At 51.6% G+C, this 24,053-nt stretch overlaps 6 protein-coding genes and 1 pseudogene across 6 annotated transcripts; 5 read left to right on the forward strand and 2 right to left on the reverse strand.

Moving 5' to 3' along the window:
• Positions 1-2,807: 2,807 nt before the first annotated feature.
• Positions 2,808-3,511, forward strand: SAPIO_CDS1690 (uncharacterized protein; the record flags this gene model as incomplete). Its single annotated transcript, XM_016784902.1, has 2 exons — positions 2,808-2,849; positions 3,011-3,511. The coding sequence occupies 2 exons, from the start codon at positions 2,808-2,810 to the stop codon at positions 3,509-3,511; spliced, it is 543 nt and encodes a 180-aa protein (XP_016645199.1).
• Positions 3,512-4,006: 495 nt separating this feature from the next.
• Positions 4,007-6,287, reverse strand: SAPIO_CDS1691 (uncharacterized protein; the record flags this gene model as incomplete). The annotated part of the gene is made up of 6 exons (XM_016784903.1): positions 4,007-4,315; positions 4,400-4,729; positions 4,808-5,572; positions 5,633-5,666; positions 5,737-5,776; positions 5,843-6,287. 6 exons carry the CDS (start codon positions 6,285-6,287, stop codon positions 4,007-4,009), a joined length of 1,923 nt encoding a protein of 640 aa, XP_016645200.1.
• Positions 6,288-7,828: 1,541 nt separating this feature from the next.
• SAPIO_CDS1692 (uncharacterized protein) lies at positions 7,829-8,506 on the forward strand (the record flags this gene model as incomplete). The annotated part of the gene is made up of 2 exons (XM_016784904.1): positions 7,829-7,870; positions 8,009-8,506. The coding sequence occupies 2 exons, from the start codon at positions 7,829-7,831 to the stop codon at positions 8,504-8,506; spliced, it is 540 nt and encodes a 179-aa protein (XP_016645201.1).
• Positions 8,507-11,799: 3,293 nt separating this feature from the next.
• On the forward strand, positions 11,800-12,300 carry SAPIO_CDS1693 (uncharacterized protein; the record flags this gene model as incomplete). Its single annotated transcript, XM_016784905.1, has 2 exons — positions 11,800-11,861; positions 11,934-12,300. The coding sequence occupies 2 exons, from the start codon at positions 11,800-11,802 to the stop codon at positions 12,298-12,300; spliced, it is 429 nt and encodes a 142-aa protein (XP_016645202.1).
• Positions 12,301-17,264: 4,964 nt separating this feature from the next.
• SAPIO_CDS1694 lies at positions 17,265-18,182 on the forward strand (annotated as a pseudogene; the record flags this gene model as incomplete).
• Positions 18,183-18,713: 531 nt separating this feature from the next.
• Positions 18,714-20,477, reverse strand: SAPIO_CDS1695 (Dolichyl pyrophosphate Glc1Man9GlcNAc2 alpha-1,3-glucosyltransferase; the record flags this gene model as incomplete). The annotated part of the gene is made up of 3 exons (XM_016784906.1): positions 18,714-19,375; positions 19,444-20,225; positions 20,401-20,477. The coding sequence occupies 3 exons, from the start codon at positions 20,475-20,477 to the stop codon at positions 18,714-18,716; spliced, it is 1,521 nt and encodes a 506-aa protein (XP_016645203.1).
• Positions 20,478-22,489: 2,012 nt separating this feature from the next.
• SAPIO_CDS1696 (Lectin family integral membrane) lies at positions 22,490-23,908 on the forward strand (the record flags this gene model as incomplete). Its single annotated transcript, XM_016784907.1, has 2 exons — positions 22,490-22,590; positions 22,657-23,908. The coding sequence occupies 2 exons, from the start codon at positions 22,490-22,492 to the stop codon at positions 23,906-23,908; spliced, it is 1,353 nt and encodes a 450-aa protein (XP_016645204.1).
• Between the last annotated feature and the right edge of the window lie 145 nt (positions 23,909-24,053).

The following is a 24,053-nucleotide window of genomic DNA, read 5'->3' on the forward strand; positions in this document are numbered from 1 at the left end:
TATAGTCGAAGCCAGACAGTACTTCTCATCACATGCACACAAGGGACGCTGGGGATCGATTTTCAGCATACTAGAAGTTCTGAAACGCTGCCACCCAGCTGTGGCAAATAGGACACGGGTTTGGGATCTGTGTTTATCTCTCCACGGGCTGCTGGAGCTAATGAGGGATACTAATTGTGATGGAACACCTGCTCAGTCTCTCCTCGAGCTAAACGCTCTACCGCTGGACAATAGATATTGGGTAACCGCTAGCAAATATCTTAAGTCTCCGAACCAGCACTTCAATCGAGGTTCAAGAGTCCTTTACGAGAGAATGATGATGTTTCCCTCTCGGGCAACCGCAATCTTTGTATCGACGATTGAGCTCTTTGGGCGGCGCTATATTTCTGGGCTAAGAATCCTAAACATCAGCGATGAATCTTTTTCGCTTGGATATAGGCACTCGAATTCAGAAAAGCTCCTCGTCTCCCGAGAGAATGGTCCGGTTCGAATCACAGGCTTTTGCCTAGCTCACGACCAACGTGGAGTACGCGGGCTTGCCGTGATTGATGATACCGGGACACAGTCTGATTGGATCGGAGACTATCAAGATATTCCCAAAAGGAAGCTTCTCCCTACGCCTGGAGGGTTTGATGTAATCGATCGTTTGAAAGGTGGTTTTGATGTGAGTGATTTTGATCGGCCGCCTCCCCCTCTTCTTTTGCAGGCGATGTCTCTGAGAGGACGCCATTCCTAATGTCTTCGCGAACTAACCCGACGACATCAGGCCTTAAAACTTGTCTCGCTCGCCGTGAATTCAGAACGCGAGGGGCCTCTAGGGGACACAGACGCTCAGGTGAGCCTCCGGGATACGGCCCTCTGGTATCCCGATATACCACATCCGGCTCTTTCTTTCCTCGGAGTTCCAGAAAAACGCATTTCTAAACCACCCCCACCCGAAGAGGTTCCTTTTTCTTTTGAAATTTTCGGCGGCCTCAGCGGTGAGAGCACCTCTGATGTCACTAACATCGCCGTCCGAACACGTGAATTTGGAGACTGTCTCGACACTCTGTCGATCGCCGTGAACTTCAGGAACAGGGAGACAGCAGCTGAACTAGGCCTGCAAGGCGCTGAGACCGCGCCTAGCCATGACTTCACCATAGATGGCCCTGGAGGAGAACGCATCACCAGCCTTGACAAGTTCCATGCATATGGAAGCCTACTGGGGTTTAAGGTTTGCCTGGGCTGCTCCCTTGTTGCCTTTTGTAAATGAAACATGCTTTAACACACGATGCCATTCTTCCAGATTTACACAAATCGAAATCGCACTGCCGACTTCCTCTTTACAATTCCCGACGAGTTACTATCTCGCGTGACGGAGATGAGTTCCATCCGCACTGATATGTGTGAGACTGTTGTCGGTTTCTGGGCGAGGATGGTGAGTTCAAATTCGAATGTGGCTAACATCTACGCGGCTTCTTTTCTGACGAGTGCATCATTACAGGGCAGCCACAGAGGCATCTCCGACCTAGGCTTAGTGTCTATTGCTTCTGCAACTGAGTAAACGCCATGAAATTGGTGTGATGGCTGGAAAGAATAGCAGTATATTATAATAGGAAGTATACTCAGTGGAGCTTAAATAAAGCACACGTCACACGGGATTTGGTGGTTGGTCCCCAGAATGTACGTTCGACGAATATCATGTTCCAACGCCCTATCTCTGTAGATGAACCTGTTGCTACCAATTTTGTGCAATGCGAGGAGTTGATCATAAAACACTGAAGCTCAAGTGCCTGGTGGTCTTTGCGGGTTAACTAGGTGGTCGCCAGCTCACACCGGTATTTATATCAGCTCTGTGGAGCACAGCTCCATCTTCAGCGCCTGCGTCAGAGTGTGGAGTATCAAGGTGCAAGCTCACCTAATTCATGGAATATATGGAAGATTGTGATGAGACCTACCTGTCCGAAGGGTACCCCAACCCCACAACCTCAGTTGCATGAGGTGGCCAAGCCCATTCTCAATCCTAGAAACGCCGACCCGAACGGCGGGAAGCTTTCAGAGAGCACACACTCTCAGCTTGGTGGGGAGCCAAAACAACATGGCGAGACTAAGAGGACCCTTGCGGGGTATTCCCTTTGACAACTTCAACCCGCGCGCGCATAGGCCTGCACCGGCACGCCAACGACAAAGGGAGGAGGGGCGATTCCTTGTCCACATTCTTTCCGTTCTAAGCCAGCAAAACCTACAAAATACAGATGTTGATGAATGCTCGTAGTAGCTTAGTCCAGCGACGTGGTCTACTGTATAATACAACAAAGGATAAACATGTTCTTTAGGACAAAGCACTTATCGCCGTTTCATGTGCGGGCCGGCCTAAGACTTGGAAGAGCTCACCTTGCGTCAGACTTGGTATCTGGCAACTACCAGACATCATAATCGTAGGCTCTATTTCCATGACAAGGAGAGCATGGCGTCCCGTATCCCATCAAGGACCAGGGTGTCATTCTTAGCAAGGCTTTGATGTTAGTTCTTTTCCAAAACACACCCTATCACCGGAGGGGTTCCAGGTGATGCTAGATGAGGAGTGAAATAGAAAAAGATGAGCAATATAAGATACGCATTCTCCCCGGAAACGATGACCTCAACGGAGTATCTTCAAGCCCATCACCACTGTCCCTCAAGCCCATAACCGCACCTCCTACCTCAAGCCAGTTATCATCCTACCTCCTTATGCTGCTTGCATTCGATCGTTACGGCGAATCTCGTCCTCCGTCGTTTTCAGCCTTCGAACTCGTCTATCTCAAGATTGAGAATCCGCCAAACTTACCATGGCATTTCGACTGCCCCAACAGGAAGAGAAAGTCGGTACTGTAAGCAACAACTTTCCTAGACATCCCTTTCTCCGCAACAACGTGAAGGATCTGTTGTCTTTGCCAGTGCACAAGCAACCCAGCTGCCATACCAGGCCAGCCCACCAGGCTCCCGATCCTCCACTGGGGCATTTGGGCTACGGCTAATCGTGATATCACAGTATATGGAAGACCCAGAGTTCGAATGGCTGATTCAGAATCGCCTTGTCGCGGGCCAATCCGAAGCCCAAACGAACCGAGTTTGGATCATGATTTTGACGGACATATTCAAGCGTGCCAATGGCTACTCCACTGGCTCTGAGATGACATTCGGCGATGGTCGGGCGGACTTGTTCACCGCCCATGTGGTCGTCAGAACTAGGCACAAGGAGATGAAATTTCTTATTGTCGAGTGCAAACCCCCTAATCAGGAGGGACAAGACGAAGTCTGGGAAACGGCTGCAAAACAGCTCCACGGATACCTCATGGCTATCGCATCGCCAAATCGGAAGTTTGGAGCTATATCTGTCCGAAAGTATGTCCGGTTTTACGAATTGGTGGATGACGAGTATTCGGTGGATTGCAAGGGTGACGGGAATGTCTATAGGCTCGACCGCCAGTGCCAGTCGGTCACTGCCAAGCTTTTATATTTCCAGAGTCACCATCTCCCCGCTCAGTTTTAGATGTATGGAAGGAGTAGATCTCCAGATGTTTTCTTGAGAGAGGTATAGAGGGTTAATTAATTGCTGTTTCCTCGTCAGCGTCTTGGCCCGTTCTGCTGGTAGAACCCAAGCTCTAGATCAGATGAACAACGGAATACTAATATTCTTGGGATTTTCTCAGTATTTTTCTTTTTCCCCCATTCCACACCTGTAATCGGGGACCGACAGACTGGTGGAGACAATATCTAACAAAGTACCAGAAGTCTCCAGACGCTCAGCACAACGAACTTAAAGCCACCGGGCAAATTAATCATCCATAAACGACTGCAGGAGAAGAAGAAGAAAGGCAGAGCCCTTTACACAGCCTTGGCCTGCCGCCTTAATAATGGTCGCGATGGAGTGTTGTATAGTTAAACAGCGCCATCGCGTATTAGTGCTACCCAAGCGAGGGGGCTGGACTCTCATGGCTAAGGGAAAATTGGGAAGAAAAGAACATAAAATTCGACTCTGCAAACCTTACATGACAGTCCCGTGCGGCGAAACAGGCATACGCTTACCAAACAGCCTCGTCCGAATCTCCTCCCTAAACGCCCAAGTCGTCGTGAAGAAGATGATGACAAAGGCCAAGACGCCACACACCTGCCAGAACCACTTCTCGTTGCGCGTAAGGTCGGTCATGCCCTCGAGGTTCATGCCGAAGTAGCTCGTGAAGAACGAGAGCGGCAGGAAGATGACTGTGACGGCGGTGAAAACGAGGATGGCCTTGTTCTGGCTGTCAGCCACGATGGCGAGTTCGTTTTGCTCGATGGATTTGAGTTGGAAGAGCTAGAGGTTTGACCGAGTTAGTATTATTTTTGTCTCCCAGAGAGGAAATTTGGGCAGTACGAGGGGGAGAGAAGTTCCGCTTACCGCTTCGGTTGACAGGCGGAGGTCGACGAGCAACGCCTCGCAGACAGTGAGAGGTTCCTTGACGAGCGAAATAGCCCAGTTGACCCTCTCTTTGGCAGAGTCACACATCGTCTCATGCGAAGGAGTCGTCGGAGGTATGTCCACGTCGACAGCGCCATCCCGGGCCATTTCGGCTTCGCGCTGGTCAATGGAGAGCTTGAGAGTCTCGAGCATAGAGAGTCTACCGCGAAGGACGTTGCAGATACAGGTCAGCTCGTCCTGACAGGTGAGGAAGTCTCGCACGAGACCAATGGACTCGGATCTCCTGAAGCGGTCGTATCGGCGGAGTTTCTAATGTATACTTCGTTAGTTGATGGCTCTCGGTGTTGTTATTCAATATGCGTGCCGCAATCACCACGTCTCTCTTACCAGTTTCTCGACAACTTGCTTGTACGCAACGGTCAGACGAGTCAACGACCTGCCTTGGCGAATATTATGCGGCGCGGCAGCAATCTCGGTAATAAGGTAGATGAGGAACCACTCGACCGTCTTCTCGGGCCAGTCCGTCGTGCCAGACTTCTCGAAGCGCTTATACAGGAACGCATACACGGACGCCTCCTCATTTTCCTCTCGTCTGCTCTTAGAGTGCCCGAGATAGGTGTTGAAGTCCTTGTCGAGGTAATCAACACCGCAAGGGGGTCCCATCGTGAGCAGCATGCCGTCAGGTCGATGGTAGTTCCTCACCATCGTCCGCACAAGTTGCGCATTCCTATATGAAGGGTGGCCCCAGAGCGTCTGATAGATGTGGCCGGCATTATTCGGGTTGACGATGTCGGGCGGGCCACCTGTCGTCTCCTGCGTACTCATCTGCGTGAGGTGATACGGTACCCTGCTAAACACGAGATCCCAGAACTCGCTCCGCATCCCTAGGTGCTCGCTACGCCACCGCAGGTCCTCGGCGAGTGGTACGCCCATCGCCTTCTGTGCGGCATCATTGAGTAATTGACGCAGTGGCTCGTTGGAGGAAGCGGTGTCGTCGCTGAGGATTCCGTAGATGTCGCGCAACTGTTGGTAGTCCTCGCGGGCGCGGAAACTGAGGGCCTCGACGGAGAGGTAGGGCCAAGCCTTGCCGCCTTGGCCTAGGGCGGTGACCTTGCGACCTTTTCCGGCGTTGAGGAAGAGGTCTTGGAGGCACTATGATGAGAGTTAGAGGGGTGGGAATTGGCAGATACGAATTTGATCCGTGTAACTTACCGACCAGATGAGGCCTTGGCCAATTGGTGCATAACTTTTGACATGTCAGTGGGTGATCGTTGAATGCGACGACGCATCTCACAGGGCCATCAAAATAATCTCACATCCATCGAACGTTCACGCCCTCAGGCTTCTCATGAATATCTGCATAAAATTCGGTCAGCTTCATGTCATTCACACCCATATCTCATTCTTTCCCCTCTCACTCACATTCACTAATAAGCGCCCTCATCGGCACATCATACCGCCTGGAATGATCTCCGTAAAAGTCGACAACCCTCACCGTGACATCTCCGGGCGTCGGGAAATGATGCAACACGAGCCCCATCAATTCCTCGTCGCCCGGCCTCTTCGGCGCACCCCGCTCCTTCACATTCACCACCGCTCTCGCCTTCGCCCAGAGGCCGCCATCTTCAACGGCCTTCCACTTCCGTAATCTTTTGAGCGTTTCGGTGTGGCGCCGGTGATCTTCAGCACCGGGGTCTCGGAGCTTCGTTGCGGCAATGAGCCGGTTGCGCTGGCGCACGACCTTGAAGCGTTGTAGGACTTTGCTCGTGCAGAGTGGTTCGGGGATGGTGGCCGGGTCGATGCTGGCGGAGAGTTCTTCCTCCGATGGCAAGGGGACTTTTTTCTCGGAGTCTTGGGCGAGGGACATTTGTGCGATTGGAGGTGCAGATGGTGGGGATTGTCGTTCCAGGTCGTCCATTATTCGGGAGAGGTCGGCGGACCCAACGTATTAAATAGTAATAATTTCTTTTGATTTTGTTTGGAGGCCGCTGGCTCAATTGAGCCGGTAGAGGCCGTCAGAGAGCGTCAGAGAGTGGATCACAGGCGGATGGGCCCGAGTCTCGATTTGCAACGCTGGCTGTTGCACTCTGATTTGGGAATATCGCCATCCGCTAAGGCATCGGAGAGTTGAAAGTCGTCATCGTTGTACGACGGGACCAACATCCAAATCAAGGATGTGCCTAGTAAAATAAGGGCTCGGGTCGGTATTTTAAACTACCTTAATACACTTTCTCGAACCCCGACGAGAAAAAACAGGGCGGGTGGGAAGCAACGAAGAGGAGGCGCAGCCAATCAGTCATGGGAATGTCGAGAGATCTTCCTGCATTCTCATCCTTTCTGCCATGGGTGCTTCTCTTAAGGCCGTAGCGGCCTCCAATGACGTTGACGAAGTGAGTCCCCAAGCGGCTGCAGCGGCAACAAGGGGAGCAAGCATCACAGCTTTCTTGGGCTCGGACTCGAGTCGCCGATCGCGAAATGGTCAGTTTCGATCATATCCTTGCTTCGCCTCGCTTTGCGGCAGGCATGGATGTGTCCTTGGCAGCCCGGCCATTTCCTTCTCTCTTTCCATCTCCTTCTCCATCGCCAACTATCAGTCTCCTCCGGAGCATGATTCATAATTCACCAGCTCTGCGATTCTCTCCCGCACTCCGCAAACGCTTCTGATTATTCAAGCTCACTCTAAAGCAAGGAATGAGTCAATGTATTGGAGGTTGTCACCGCACCGGTTCCAGCATTGGCGAGGCAGACACCTCTCTTCGCCCTTCGCTTCCTGTATCGTGGGAGTCAGCCCGACGGTCTAGAGAACATGATACGATTCTAAGAGGTTAGCAACGACGATGAGATTCTTGAGAGCTTGTGACTTTATATGCCAAAGTCGACGAGGCTCGTGCCAAATTTCTTTCGTCAGGCACATTTGATGTTATGATTTCAATCGTCCAGCGGATCATTAGTTTTGCACTGTTAACGCTTGTGCTTAATTTATTCTAATTATGGTCGCAATTGACGGGTCACCACGGCCCACGCCGACTGGAATGCCACCATGGGCTGGCGGCTAGACATTGGTATTATCGGACACCCGCCGGCCTGTATCTAAATGTCTGTTCTTATGATGTTGGTTCCTTCTAAAGCGCATTGATCTTGTCGCTTTGGAATGTTGAAATGTGGCTTTGATCGGGAATGGGGCCCCCCAAAAATAAATCAGACAGACATACTTCGTACTCTCCGCCAGGCGAGATGACCATCAATCATTTGATCCCAGGCCCAGTGTGACCCGACTCCGAGTTCAACATCATCCCCTTAGCCTATGTTATCTACGTTAGATCATTAGGCGTTTCGTCTTCGGTCGATGTTAAGCCTTTCAACTATTCGTCTATCTTCAGATCGAGAAGGGAATCCTTCAAACTTGCAATGTCAGAACAACCGCCCGAGCAACAGGAGAAGGCTGGCACTGTAAGGCAACAAGTTTCCAGTCTTTCTCATTTCCTTCCAATACCCGTGACGATATGAAAGAGAACCCCAGGCCCCTTTCCCTGATCCCTCGATCACTCTGCCGGAATCTTTTGCATGGCAGCTAATATGAAATCACAGTATATGGGACTCTACGTGGTCGAATGGCTGATTGAGAATTGCCTTGTCCCCGGCGAAACCGAAGCAGAGACAGCCCGAGTATGGAGTACGAGTTTGCTCGAGACTTTCTGCCGTCCCGATGGTTATACCATCCATTGGACTGTTGAGAATGGCAAGGCAAACCTTATCACAACGCACGTGGTCCTCGATACCAGGCATGGCGAATATGAGGAGAAGATATTTTTTGTCATCCAGTGCAAAGCCCCAGGCCTGGAGAGACAATCGTCAGTGTGGCACGAGGCTGCAGAAAACCTGAGAGAGTACCTCGGGGGCATAACATCAGACAATCGGAAGTTTGGAGCTGTTGCAATTGGGAAGCTTGTTCGGTTTTACGAGTTTGACGAGGCCGCGGGCAGTTTGGTGAATTTTGATGGTGACGGAACCGTCTATCAGATGGACCTTCAGTGCCAGACTATCACCGAAAAGTTCATCCACTTCCGGGAACATCATCTCATCTAGTTTCACGTTGTGTGGCGGCGGCGGGTTGAGAGAGCTGCCATCAAGATGTTTATATGGAGATGTGGTGGTTGATTAATTGCTGTTTGCTGGCCAGCGACTCGCCCCATTCTGTTTGTAGAACCGAAGCTCTAGACCAGCTGAATAGTGAACTGTCATTAGAACCGGATATTCTCTTTTCTGTTTCCTCCATCCCATATCTGCAACTCGGGATCCTATGTGTTGCCGGAATGGACGTAGCTGTCCACGCTGTGACAGACACATTAGAGACGATATCAAACGAGTACAGGAAATTTGCCGACGTTTGATACTCTAAACTTAAAGACTATTACTAGAGGAGAAGGAAGATGAATACCATTATACAGCCCTCCCTTGCCGTTTTAATGGTGGTCGTGGAGGAGGCACTTCTCGTCCGGAGTTGAAAACAAGCTAGCACCAACTTGAGGTATCAGACCTCCTCTGCGAAAGCTCCACGGCGACGAGGCCCGGGCCCGGGTGTCCGTCCGTTAGCACTCCCGTTGCTGACGAGATTCCTCCATCTTATCAAAGATGAAATCGAGGATGAACTCCTAGTTGCCTTTAATGAAGTCATAGGTCAGGCCTTTTTCCTTTTTAAAAAAAAATAAGAAAATCTGATTAGCATTCCGCCGGCCATAGAAGACGTGATTTGGGGGAGCTATTAAAGCAACAAGAACGTACCCTCCTCTGAGAAAACTTTGCCATAGCCTCTAGCTCGGCCACGTAATCGATATTCTTCGCAACCGACTTATGCTTGGAAATCCTCTTGACAGCACGCTGCTCTATCTTGCGGTTGCCTTCCACACAATTCTGGAGGTAAACCTTCCCGAAGCTGCCCCCCGCTAGGGCCTTCCAGACACCCAATATCCAGACCTCCGAACGGGCCGCCGCCGGCCCCATCATCGGTGTCATTGCAGTTGTGAACGGTGTAGTTTCTTGGTAAAGTACATCTCCAGCTTCGTGCCCTGGACGAGGTCGGGGTACCGGAACATTGTGGGGTCGAAGTGGGGCCGTGACCGGCCCGGATCCTTGCACTCCGACGTCGCCCAGGGTTAGAGGGAACTTGCTGCGGATTCTCGGGGGCGAGGGGCAAGCTCAGGCGTCGGATGGGCACCAAGTATGGAAAGGTGGTGGAAACGTGTTTTACGTGCCTCGATGAGGGCAACGAGGACTTTGGGAATGAGGAAGAGTTCCAGGATGGGGATGGAGTAGCAGTCGGGGTTAGCTATATAGAGAAAGTGGTAGCGAAATTGGGCGAGATTGCCGTATAAGTCTCGTAACGTTTGGCGGATGTAGACTCCCCCCTAAATGTATTGAGCACACAATTGGCGTTGAATAGGAAAGCTCCGAGACCGAATTAGACGCATGGTTTAGTCGCGATATTGATCTGCTCTGCAATTCTCTAATGGCCTTGATCGCTTAAAGTTGGACTCAATAGAGGAGGGCAAACAGCGGACAAATACCGATATGGAAGGAGCCGTCGTTCCACGGGTGTAGGCAGGATCGGGCCCGATTGGCTTCAAGAAGTGCCGAGGGGTGTCTTATGAAGGAAGTCGTTCCAGTAAAATACAGACGATAGCGACAACTTTACTCGCTACCCCTAATAATTTAAGTCTTCTTCATAGTTACTCGCTACTAGTAATTCCTGAACCCGTTCAAAGAGACGCTGGAATAAGTCTATTTCCGTCTTGAAGTTTGGCCAAATAGGAGCACTGCTTTATGAAGGTGCACTGGTTGCGCCCCTTTGCCAAGGAGAGGAAGCGTTGGGTCTGCCCAAATATCCTAGCATCGCCCTATCTAAATCCACGAATATACACTGCGGCCCGTGGTAGCAGGTTCAGCCGCACGCACCTTGTCAATAGTGCCAGCCCGGTCCCGTTAAGGCGGTTTCGCTTGGGGGGCAGAGTTATAGTTCTTCATGCTGTCTTGATATTGTATATAATTAGGACCTCTATCCGTGGAGGATGTGAGTTTGATGGAGACGTGCTTTCAAGCTCGTCAAGCCTGGATCTAGCCATAATTCGCGTAGGATGGGAACGGCGTACGAGCATGAACTTCCAGAAGGGCGACAGAGAACTCCCCATAATAGTGGCGTTCGTTCCGGCTGGAGATTCAGCCTCTGCGCCGGTGCCTGTACATCCCTCGTCGTTCTCATCACCAACACAGCTGTCACGATCTGGTCGTCCACGTTACCGGAAGGTAATGAAGACGAGGACACCGGGAGGAGAATCATCTTTGAGGGATCTTGCACGACATCTCACAACTTGGGAATCGTGCTCCATCTTGTCGTCAACATCCTAAGCTCAGTGCTTCTTGCAGCGAGCAACTATGGCATGCAGTGCCTGTCGGCGCCGACGAGGAGCGAAGTGAACGAAGCCCATATGAAAGGCCGGTGGTTGGATATCGGCATTCCGAGTATACGAAATCTATCGGCGGTACCTGTGAGGCGGCGTGTGTTGTGGCTGCTACTGGTCCTCTCATCTGTTCCCCTTCATCTCCTGTCAGTTGCATGCCCTCAATAGCGGCCCATTTCGACTAAGACCTAACCGTTTTTTGCCTCAGATTTAATTCGGTCGTCTTCTCGTCAATTTCGGTTCTCGACTATACAGTTTATAATGTCGACGATCGGTTTGAACAACCCGGAGGCTACGTAGCCCTCCCCCCACGGCAACGGGCGGCCCTAAATATCATCACGAGGAGTGGAGTCGAGAATTTTGACAAATGTAGCTTGTATTGACGAATATGCCACGGCATTCCAGCGGGTGAGGAGGGATGTGATACTTGTCTCCGAGCGAGAGCAGCACGAGGACAGTGAACCACTTTTATTTGAGCAGCGTGACCGTAGCCTTATAACGAGATGGTCTGGTGGATGCCCGCCAGACGTCTACGACTGGATTTGCCCCAACTTGTCGGATTACGATTTCTGCACCCAGACATGCCGCAACTTGGTGTCTGGGATTAGGGAGCGAGCCGATGACTGGCGACCGTTCGGTCACCGCGTCAAATATTGCCTGAGCGAACCCCCGACGCAGCTTTGCAGGGTCAACTTCAACATCTATATCGCCATAGTGGTATTGGTATGCAATGCTATCAAGGCATCAGCACTCGCATATACAGCCTTCTGGCCCCCCGACGAGCCGTTGCTCGTTCTTGGCGACGCTCTACAGAGCTTCACTACTAAACCAGATCCGTTTTCCACGGGAAGTTGTTTGGCGTCAGGAAACGACGTGAGGCTCTCGAGGACTTGGAGGCCCTGGAGGGGGTCTCGGCAGTATTCCATGCTCCGAAAGCGCTGGGGCGCCGCCGTCAGTCGAAGACGCTGGGTTTCTACCATAGTCTTGTAAGTGAATCCCTTTCGACACAATCCTGTCTCATAAGCGCCTGGTAAGTCTTTACTAAAGCCCCTCTGAAGGTACATGGTGGCTCTCGTCGCCTCTCTCACTTTCATGGGAATGGGCATCTATTCCATCACCGGTCCACGCGACGCAAAGAGTCTTTGGTCCTTGGGCATGGGTGTCGTTTCCGAAACAGCCCTCATCAATGACATCGAGCTCCCCGCCTCCATCGGTATCAACAACCTGTTCTGCATATTTCTTGCCAACCTCCCGCAACTTATCTTTTCGATTCTGTACTTCCAATACAATGCCATTTTCACTTGTATGCTGGCCGCCAAGGAGTGGAGCGAATTCGGCGTTCGGCGAAAGCCAGTCCGCGTCTCGTCCAGCCCCCGGGGGTGCACAACGGACACGGTACTTTTTACAGCTTCCATACGCATTTAGCATCCCTCTTATTGTTGCTTCGATCGCAATACACTGGCTCATATCCCAGAGCATATTCGTTGTTGCAATAGAGAAGCTACAGGATGAAGATTTCAGTCAGGATTGGTTTCTTGTCAAATGCGGATACTCCCCGTTGGCTATACTTTTGGTCCTGCTAGGCTCGTTCATGATGGTCCTTGCCGTCGCAGTTGTGGCGCGATTCAAACTGCCAAGTGCCATCCCTATCGTAGGGAGCTGTAGCTTTGCTATTGCGGCAGCGTGCCATGACACTCATGGTGCGGCTTGACCGAACCTATCACTTGCTCCTATTATGTGGGGCGTGATGAGGGTACCAGGGGACGGCAGCCGCTGGAGTAGCCATTGCGGATTTTCAGAAGAAGACGTCCAATCACCGATACCCGGTGAATATTACTCTTAAAAAGACTTGACGGTTCGGAAGGTGGAAATCGCGCAAGTGCAGCTGTCTGGATATTCAGGCGTTGTTCGTCACGATGACAAGACGGGCTAAGTGGTATAATAGCAAATTTATTCCCTCAATGTTTCCCAATAACCTGTTGACGAGTCGTTACTACTACGTCCTGCGTGTGCAACTGCGGAGCGGCCAAGACCGGCGTGCCTAGCGTGAGTGACCCCGATTTAACCGGGGATGTGGAGCAGGTCCGGAGTGTGGGGCCAACCACCCGGCCATATATACCCATTGAACTCGAGCGGCCTCCGCCTCGGCAGTTTCGCGCATTGACGAAAGTGGCCGGCAAGCCGAGTCTTGAGGCTTTCTAGGAAGTGCTTTCGGCACTTGAGAAATTTTGAAATTTTGCAGACCAAAGACTCAGGCATATTAAGTCTGAATCGCCCCAGACATGATATTATCCGAGTGCCAAGGGCACCGGCGACTATGGAACTGATTCCCCTTTTTAAGAATAACCCTCATATCATGACGACAATCCCAACAAAATTGATGATCACACTTGATGCCTATATGTGCAACAGTTAGAGAGATTTCTTCTTGCGTTTTTCCTTGCGATGCAACTAGCGAGGTAACAAGAACCCACGGTAGTGTAGTACAAGCGGTGCTGTGTCCAGCGGACCATGCTAAATTGCAGCTCCAGCAAAATTGATGGAGGCACTGGGAACCTGAGAAACATCTCAATGAGCTGAAAGGGATACGTGTGCAACTGAGAGGAATGGGCCAGAAAGAATATACAACAGAAGCGCGAGGCTGGTAAGGAACGAGGATAGAAATTGCATATACTTACAGGTCATATGCTGACAGCCTTCATTCTTTTGAATGGGCCGTCGGCAGCCGGGACACGGTTTCGAGATCTTCCCGATAGTGGCCAAGGTCGCGGCCTCTTGTTGTGCCTTCATCTCGGCGGCTCGGCGCCTTTCTTGCCTTTCCCTTTCCAACTCGGCTTCGCGGCGCTCGCGTTCTCTCCTTTCCGTCCTCGCACGTTCGGCCTTCTCCCACGCAATTTCCTTCTGAGATAAGTTCTGTGCAAATATAAAGTCTTCATATTCTTGCCTTTCTCTTTCACGCCGCGCATCTTCTTCCTCCCTCTCGGACCTTGATATGAATTTCACCGGATCTCGTAGGTATTCATCGTACTCGTCGCAAGCAAGGCCTTCGTGCCATGGAACACCGTGTTTGAAACAAGATCGGGCGCCGCAGTTGCCGCAGATGACGATAGGCTGTGTGCTTCCCGTAGCATGCGACTGTGCATACCCACAGCCAGCTATGCATTGGATGATGTCCGGGTCCTCGCTGATGAAAACCTGGAGTGAGAGCCGCTCGTACCTAAGCACTAATCCTGATTAGTTTGCATAAACTAAACGAAGCTTTCCTCATGGATGTTCCAAACCGTTCAAATGTTCGGGGATCTGCTAGACGCTGCACATCGTGATATTCCATCAACGCATTGCACTCTGGGCAGCGAACATCATCCCAACGACGTGTATCAATATTACTCCGGATCTGATTCTGAATGCATCTCGTACATGCCCGGGGAGGGTGATTGCAGGCATTGCTCACGGACAAGATCGGGAAATCGAAGTTGGCTGAAAGTTCCTCGGTGCAAATGACGCAGTCTTGGGTTGCCCATAGCGATGACGGAATCTCTTCTACTTCTTCTAGCTCTCCTGCACTAGCAGTTATCGAATGGCTGGATTCGTCGCTATCTGAAAGCTCAAGCGGGGCTATTGAAGGGAGGTCCTCCATACGGATAGAGAACTCACTCTGTTCCCGGCTTGGTGGAATCTCTTGCGGCTTCCCATCGGCACCAAGAGTTATGAGGTTGGGTCTGAGTAGTCCCCGAATTAGTTCTGAGAGATATCTGGGAGATGATAAAACAGTTGTCCCGGACGAAGGGGTACGGCATTATTGTGACGCACTCTTGTGAAGTAGTGAGCTGCTGTCCAACCGCAGTGACCAAGCCTTGAAGGCGTTGTAGAGCCCCCTTCAGCATCTCCACTAGACTTGCCGTTGGCAATATTGGACTCTGTCAAAGGAGAATTCGAAGTTGACATGTGCAGAACAAGAGAGCCAATTTCTTGATGGTAGAGGCAGATAGGCAGGTTTCATAATATTTTAAGCCTCCAAGGATAGACAAAATGACTTCTTTGAGGAAACTAGTACGTGAAAGCGCCCGAGCCTAGGATCTTCTGCCGGGCCCGAAAAGAAGTGGCGAGGTTAAAAGAACAGCAAAGCTTCCCGGTTGCCTGGCATCTAGAGCCATCTATCTCTAGCCCTGGTTCTTCTACATTGAGTGAGTAATTGAATAAGGCGGTGTTGGAATGTAGTCATGGGGACCAGGCTGCGAGTAGGTATACACGATACAGTTTTGAGGCTCCCCATCGTTATAGACAAAAGCCATGATAAAACAGAAACCTTCGGGTAACGGGGCGAGGGGTAAGCTGAGAAACAGCCTTGAGAGTGCTGTCAGGTGGAATACAGCCTGGTCCTTGTGCTTCCTGTAAGTGCTTCTCTGGCGTAATACAGGGAGGTCGCACAGCGTCAGGCTGGGTGGACGGTGGACTCGATATGCTTCAGCTCGGCTCCGATCTCTCCCTCCCCACCCTTTATCCCAGCTTTCTCCTCCATCTGATGCTCGCCGTCTCCCGCTTTGGCTGGGCAGTGATAGGGCTATCCGATATTCTTAAAACCTGACAATAGAGAACTAGGGAGCGGCAGGCAAGAAGTTCGAACCCTGGATTTTTTTTTTAATTTACTTTAATTTTCTTTTTCCAAAATTTATCAAAGGCAACCTCCGATCCACAGCACGGAGGGGCCCAGGCAATAGATCGGGACGTTCTCTTGTCCATCAACCTGATAACGCCACGGCAGCTGATCAACCAACACGATACGTCAACGAAGAGTGCGTCCTCGAGTATTTACCTACGTAATATTCCCGAGGCTGCTGGGAGGTGGCGATAGGAAGGAGCACAAGTGATTGAACTGATAATAGTCCCTTTCTTGCCTGGGCGAGCTGATGTTGCCAATTACCAGTAAAATGTGGATGATTCGTGGGCGAAGGACAACACAGAGGAGGCGGCGAGACGCCTGCGAAGTACATAGCTCTTGTTATAATAAGCAGGATCCTCGCCATTCGAAGCAGGACTATTTGTCTCCCTAGATATGAAGCTTCCGTTCTTGTCAGATACTATTACAGCTATTAAAGTTTAAGTGCTGGTTGAATGCCAGGGGCATCACCACTGCGGCGGTGCAAGATGAAGACTTGACTAACAAAGAGCACTTTACACGCTGTGCAAGAGAATTGGAGCCATCGAGTAATTTATGCATAGTCTTCGAGAAAATTAATCGTCATATAGATTCATCTTGCGGAAACTTGGCAAAATTTCTATAATTATTCTTCGACTTTCCAGTCCTGATTCTGGTCCTCCCCCTCGGAAGGTCGGCAGGATCTGACGTGAGTCGTGAGGATGTGAGCGACAATTTGGGACGAAGATGATCCAGTCACTAACACCAACATTGGCGATGGTACGCGAAAGCAGGCCCCCGAATTCCTTCAAAAATAAAATAAAACAAAAATCTATCCGAATCAAGGTGTAAGAACTCTCCGCTTCCTTGTAAGCATCGATCCATCCGACGTACGTCAGATGCCGGTTAATTAACCAGATCTCCTAATTCCAGCTCTTGACTGGTCTTTCACTCTCAACATGTGGCGAAGCAGGCCAACCAAGTCGTTAGGCGAGCCTCCATCAGCGCACATCAGCCCCCAAATTAGGACCGCAAGCTTTTTTGAGCCACCTTGGGGGCGGACCTTCGCCCCTGATTGCACCATCTGGGCTTATTTAAAGAAAACACAAAAGAAAGAAACTTTGGCCCGCGTAGGATCGATGTGGGGACGGGTGGATGGCGCTTGATCGCGGCTGTTCCTGCACCCGGCACACAGCCCTTTGAAACATGCGGGATGAGATGCAGGAAAGGTGGTGGGATTTATTTTGGTATCTGAGTTAGATGAGGTTGCTGATAATGGAGGGGGGCGGAGGTGAGCCTGCAGTTGCGTTGAGAGTCTATTCTCATAGGACGAATCCTTTTCGTCTGAGATGTGCACGTTGCTAATCTTGGCATGGAGGAGTGAGAAACTTTGGGCTTTGAGTAGATTCTGGTGGAGAGGTTGGCATCGCCATCGGTTCGTCTCCGGGATCGAGGGACCCGGCGATGTTAGTCGTCATGGCCTCCTTACAGCGGACCTATCTTTGGAATCTTGAAGGAGGATGAAAGATGGAAGAGCGGGTGAAACGGAGGGCCAGGCAGCTCGATCTCCATCAACCACAAGTTGTATAAAGGGCTCGATCTTGGCATGCTCTCGGGCTCTATCTCGTTCATCAACCATCAAGCACTTACTCAACTCGCCCCCTCAACCTCACCCAACTACCTTCGCTCCCACACGAACATTATACACACCACTTATCTACACACTCTTTTTTTTTTTCAAGATCTCTTCAAGATGAGGTACTCCGTCATTACCACCGGCTTCCTCCTTGCCGTCTCTACGGCTTCTGCCCTGCACATCCCGCGTCAGGAACCTGCTGCCAACCCCTCTCCCGCCGCCGGCGATGTTGCTGCTCCCACATCCACCACCAGCACCACTACCACTACTACCGACAAGCCTGCCCCTACCATCCTTCCTGACCAAGCCGGTAACACCCCGGGAAACGTCCAGAACCCCGCCGTAGTCGGAGGGGAGGGTAACAAGGACCCTCCGGCTGCAGGACAGGCCGATGGCCAGGAGCCTGGGGCGTCGTCGACGACTGCGGACAAGCCTAGCAGCCCAGTTGAGACCGATAAGCCTGCCTCCACCGACGGCGTGGACGTAGAGGGCCAGCCTGCACCCGATGCCAACGCGAATAACCCCGACAAGACCAACCCCGACAAGACCGACCCTGGCAAGACCAACCCTGACAAGACAGACCCTGACGCGGCCAATCCGGACAAGACCAACCCTAGCAAGAACAACCCTAACAAGAATAACCCCAACAAGCACAACCCCGACCAATCCACCAAACCCTTCACCCCTGCCGGCTGGTACGAATACCTCAGCCTCGCAAACATCGTCCTAAGAGTCGCCCGAGAAGGCGGCCCATCCTACCTCTACGCTCTCAAGACCATCACCGACGCTGCCTTGGACCTCTTCGAAGAACAGAGTGGCAACGGCGGGGATGACGGCCACGGCAAGGGTGGTAGCGGTCATGGTCAAGGCCAGGGACAAGGCCAGGGTCAGTGGAACCATAACTGGGGACACCGTCCCGCCGTAAACGCCAAGCGAGAGCCCGGTGACTATGCCGGGTCCGACAATATCGATGCTCTCGAGCTTGCTACGGACTCTTACAACACGTACTGGCAGATCTCGCAGGGTACCGCTTAGGCGAGGGATTTTCCTTTTTTTTCATTCCTTCTTACAGTCTAATTCTCTCTTTTCTTCTGGGATTTGTTGGCTTTCGGACCTGTCATGCTACTGTGACTGCGGAGAACGGCGTCTTTGGAGGATAATGGATATTCGGGCCCCATACACTCGTTCCACAATCCTTCCGCCTTCCAGTAGCTAATGAACCGGCAGTGCAGGGGACTATTATCCGGGGCTTTTAACTGGGAGGATTATCAGGCGCAGGGTTTGGATTTTTTTTTTTTTTTTTCCTCTTGTATTTTTTCCTGATCTGCGGATCCTCTCTTTTACACTCGAGGTTCAAACCTCTCACTCATTTCCATGTCCTCGTGGCAAAGATACAACAGATAGAAAACACACAACAAAGATACAACTCTCATTGAACATTTAAATTGGGTATCTGATAGTAATAATGCATTGAACCAACATCAATCCCCCACCCAACCTTTCCATTCAAGCCTCTGCCAGATTTTCGCATCTACATCCCACATCCACAAAACCGCCTTCATTTCTTCACGACCCGAAATAGACCACCAAAAATCCCAACCAACTCCCTACCACTCCGACGGCAGAATAAGAGCTCGTAAACATGAGAGGCAGGAACTCGTAGCTCTTCCCGAAGATGAGGCTATGGAAGATCGAGCAGTAGGCGATGAGCGGGATGCTCACGGCGATGTATAGTGTGCTGAAGCGGTCGAGGAAGAAGACGCGGGGTTTGCTGGAGGCCGGCGCGAGGCGGTCGAAAACGATCAAAGTTAGGACAAGCCAGAAGATGGTGTACACAGTCTTGATGGGGAATTCGGCAGGGGTGAAGAGGAGAGGGAAGAGGGAAACGTGGCCTGCGACGGCGAGGGGCTTAAATGCGCCAAAGTGGCGTCGGTCTTTCAGGGCGATGAGGGTGAAGGGGATGATGACGAGGAGGATGGCTTTCTCGTGGACATGCCATCCGAAGAGGAAGGATGCGTAGCCGCAGAGCGTCACCGACCCGATAAAAGTGTCCCAGGTGGGCTTCTTGAAGAGTTTAAGGAGGGGAATGACCTGGAAGAAGAGGGTGAGGATGAAGCAGGTCCTGGGGGTGATTTCGGGTAGCACGGCGAATGCGGTGTCGCCAACCAGGCCTCTCGTGGCGCTACTCAATGCCTCGGTCTTTAGGGGTAACCCGAGTCGAGGAGCAACTAAGACATAAATTAGGGTCTTGTTCATTTGCCAGTCAGGTATCGATGCAGTGGAAACGGAGGCTTACGGTAGATAAGGATTCGGTCTGCAAAGGAGTACAGCGCCCACACATTGGGCGCCCAGTAGGCGTGGCATAGACCACGAGAGAACGGGAACAGCCGACTCAAAAGCTGCGGGATTTGTCCGAGTGCCGCGAACGGACCGAACGCTGCTGCAAAAACGGCGACAATCCCACCACCAAGCTTCAGGCAATTCATGAAGCGGATCTTGAAAATGTTCCTCGGAGACAGGCAGTATTCACGTAAAAGGAACACAAAGTAGGCCGGCGCGAGGTATAGGTAGATGTGCTTTAGGCAAAGCAGACCGGCAAAGAGGAGGCCGCTGGCGAGGAGGGTTGATTTGGATCTCGCAAGGACGAGGGAGAGGACGAGGACTCCGTACAAGAAGCCATTGTATTGGAAATGGATATGGTCGATGATGAGGAGGCCGGGGGAGAGGATGATGGAAATGGCAGCTGCATGGGCAGCGCGCTTCGAAGTGGTAGCGGAATCGACGAAGCTATAGAGATGCAAATAGGTTAGTTGAGCAACGTGTCTGGGGGTGTCGGAAGAGCCGGCGATTTCGTACAGCTGGAGGGCATAAGCGAGCAGGAGCTCGGTGACAATGACGGAGGAGCGCTGGAAATATACGGTTTGCCAGCTATCGTACTCTAGGTTATAGACCTTCAACATTGACATGTCGACAAGCCTTGCGACCTGGGCGAGGACCCATTCGAAATAGGCGAAGAAAGGCGGGTAGTCGAGGGTCCATTCTGACGTATGTTCGAAGTACCACTCTCGGAGAGGAAGGCTATGGGTTATGGCAAGCCAGTTTCTGTGTACCTCGAAATCGGTCGATTTACTATAGGGATGAATGGGAAGCGGGTTAGCCGGCGCATTGGTGCGTTGTTGGCGAAGACAGACTGGAGAATAGGAGGGGGAGGGGAGGGAGTCTTCTCGGGACGGAGGAGCGGATGAGGACTGACTATGCTGGAAACAGGAGGACCTTGAGACAGGCTGCCACGAGGGCGCACTGGGCAATTGAGGGATACGGCTCACTCATGGCGGCATCTGATGAGGGAGCAAGCTTCTAGAAGCTTGGATTTGAGTGAGGATGCTCGTTGGAGCTGGAGATGGACGAGATGCAGATGTGGAAATTCTGCTGAATTGATGGGTTGAATTGACAAGAGATGGGTGCTATGAGGTAAGCAGGATATCAAGACAATGGACAAATGTGGACAGGGGTCTTAAATCCGCATGTACTTCGTACCCTCCCACGCATTATTTTGTCCAGGACTCAGAAAGACTGTCTCAGTCAAGTTCACTCATCGAATCATTCACACCATGCAAATCAGAGAGAAAAGCCTAATCAATAAATACAGCAAGGCTCTTACAAAACCCAGAGTCATTTCTCATTATGCCCAAGGTCGACTGACCGACAACTCGATCCATTGATTGATTCCCTTGCCATCTCCCTTATCCTCAGCCAAGGTGTGCAGCTGCCAAATTCGTCATGCCCAACAAAATTGGCTTGATGAGTGGAGTGAGTTGACAAGTGCAAGGCATTTTACGGCTATTTTGCTTGTTCTCGAAGGACAGCTGGCAGGATGGGCAAGCTCGGAGATTAGACTGGCAGCGCCCTCGGTATGGACGGAATCTCGGCGTCAAGATCCGAGACTCATTGAGATGGAAAAGAAGAACCGCGCTGGGAATGCCATGAATAAGACCCGGCCGCTCTCGAAATTCTTCGAGAACAAAATAATAGGACGAGATGTAGACGAGATGTGGTTTTTCCTCGAGGTTGGAGACTCGATGAGATCAGAGGCTTGCTGACGGGACAGAGTGCAGCGTGCGGCTGGCTGTCTTCTCCGCATTTTCTCCACACGCAGGGCTGCGTCTTGGGTCTCACTGCGAACCGCACTAAATTCCCCCAATTCTAGCGGCGGAAATAGGGACGGATCCCCGATCAAGTTGTCCAAAACAGTTTGAGCTTGACATCAGGGTCGATGATCAGTCATCAGATTGAACACACAACAAAACATACACCAATGTTCATGTTGCATCATGGGGCGCTGAACACTCCAGCATGAGAGCCCTGCAATTCAACATCAGGACGAGGTAGGCACACTACGCGAAATACTTCAACGCCATTTGCATGCGCCGTTACTTCGTACGATGCAATGCCCTATTATACAGTAGTTAACTGTACTTCGTATTCCATGCTTCGTCCATCTTTCAGACAAACAGCCGCAGACTGGCTGGTCGAACTAGAGACGAACCCCAATTTTAAATTTGGGCCTCGAATTGAAGAGTCTTCTCAGAACAATGTCTGTAGTGCAGAAGTTCTGCATCAACCGGAATGATACGATTTACTTCGTACGATTTGCAGGTGGTGCTATCATCATCAAATACCCTGTGTGCTTCAATGCTGTAAAATCAGATGGACTCGGCAGGTTGGCCTCAATGGCAGCTCTACAGCTGTGTGACCCCTGCCAGGCCTGTGGTCCAGCTGTCCGAAGCTGTCCTTCCAAATGCGTCCCCACCATCAATTCCGCTACCAAAAGTTCATTCCTGCAGCTCTGACGTTTGCAGATGTGCAAAGTGTCCTTTCACCCTCCCTCGTCACTCGTGGAAAAGCCAGGGACAAAAGCATCCGAATTCTGTAACAGCTCCCGAGCATCTTAGCGACCTCGACCCAGGAATTTTTCATGCATGTGCACGTCGAATATTGGTAGAACATTTTTTTTTTCCGACGGCCATCTGTCCACTGAGTTTATTTTCTTTTTTTCTTTCTTTTTGTGCCTCAATATTTCCTTTTTACACCATTGATCTTTCCTGTCCCTCTCGTTTGCTGCTATTACACTTTGTTGCCTGGCGGGAAGCTTGAAGGTCCCTTCGTTTTCCCTTCGTCCCTGCCTGAGACAGCCTGGCATAACCTTGCTCCTATTCATCCCGAATTAGCTTCGACGTCGAGCCCTCACACCTTGTCTCAGCTTCTTCCTCTCAAGACCCATCGAACCGAGCGACCAACCCGACCTCAATCGCCCCTCTTCTTCCTCCATCCCTTTCCTCACAATGTACCCATCTAAATCCTCCTTAGCAGCCCTGCTGCTGGCTGCTGGTGCTGCTCAGGCCCAGTACCTCATCAACGAGCTCAGTTTCGGTTACGATGGCAGGTAAGTGTTGGGCTCTATTTCCGGACCTCCCCAGACCATCAATTGACCTTCCCTTCTCCCTTATAGGATAAGCCCGAATAACGACGGCAAAGTTCCCAACTTCTACCTCCAGGGCACACCCAACACCCCCGAGATCCTCTCTAACAGATTGGTCCTCACACCCGTGGCCCAAGGCAACCAACGAAGCGCGATATGGGCCGACAACCCCATGAACTCGGAGACCTGGGTCGCCGACGTCGACTTCCGCGCCAGCGGTCCCGAAAGAGGCGGCGGCAACCTCAACATCTGGCTCGCGAACCGCGGCTCCAGTGACATTGGCCAGAGCAGCGTCTACACCGTCGGGCGCTTCGAGGGCCTCGCCATCGTCATCGACACCTACGGCGGTACCGGCGGCATGATTCGCGCGTTCCTCAACGACGGTAGCATCGACTTCACGACGAAGCCCGTGCTCGACAACCTCGTGTTCGGACAGTGCTACTACTCGTACCGTAACCTCGGTCGACCCTCGCAGATCAAGATGCGTCAGGAGCAGGACAACTTCAAGGTCGAGATCGATGGCCGTCTCTGCTTCGAGAGCAGCAGGATCCAGATCCCTGCGGGTTATAAGTGGGGTATCACCGCGGCCACCCCCGACAACCCCGACTCGTTCGAGATCTTCAAAATGGTCGTCATGTCCGACAAGATGGGCAACACGGCTGCCAGCAAGCCCAAGACGAAAAAGGCAGCTTCCAAGAAGCAGAGCAAGAAGAAGGGCGACAAGGAAGGCGACGCCTCCAAGTTCTTCCAGCGCGACAACGGCGAGGGCGATAGCGAGGGCGACGACGACCTCATCCCCGACGACCCACTAGACGGCGCCGGCGACAAGCTTGATGTGCTACAGATCTCCCGCTCGCAGTTCAACGACGTCAACGCCCGCGTACAAAGCCTCGGCCGCCACATCACCACCATGTACCGCACCCTGACGAAGCAGACCCAGCAGGGCGACGAGCGCCACGCCGAGATCGCCAAGCTCCTCACCGACGTGCGCAACGACCTGCGTCGCCTCGACGCCGTGGACGAGATGCAGAAGAAGATCGCCGTCCTCGAGCGCGACATCAAGGCTCTGCGCGGCGATCTCACGAATAAGCTGCGCGCTACGGAAAACAACTTCAAGTCTACCCTCGCCGATCATCATGCTAGCGTTAAGGATAACATTGTTTCGGCGCATCCGGGTTTGGGCAAGTTGGTGGGCGTTTTCGTTTTGTGTCAGGCTGCTGTTACGGGGTTGTATATTGTGTACAAGAGGAAGGAGCGGAATAGTGTGAAGAAGTACATATAGATTGGTAGACGGGATTAGGAGGGGCAGCTCTTTTTTTTCTTTTTCCTTTTATATCATCTTCTTTCTTTTTCTTGTCTAGCCTGGTTCTGTTTCGTATGAATGATTCCTTCTACAAGCGGCGTTTTGGGAGGGGTTGTTTTATTAC

The sequence above is a fragment of the Scedosporium apiospermum genome (genome assembly GCF_000732125.1).
Source record: "Scedosporium apiospermum strain IHEM 14462 chromosome Unknown SEQ_SAPIO_0077, whole genome shotgun sequence".
NCBI classification, from domain to species: domain Eukaryota; kingdom Fungi; phylum Ascomycota; class Sordariomycetes; order Microascales; family Microascaceae; genus Scedosporium; species Scedosporium apiospermum.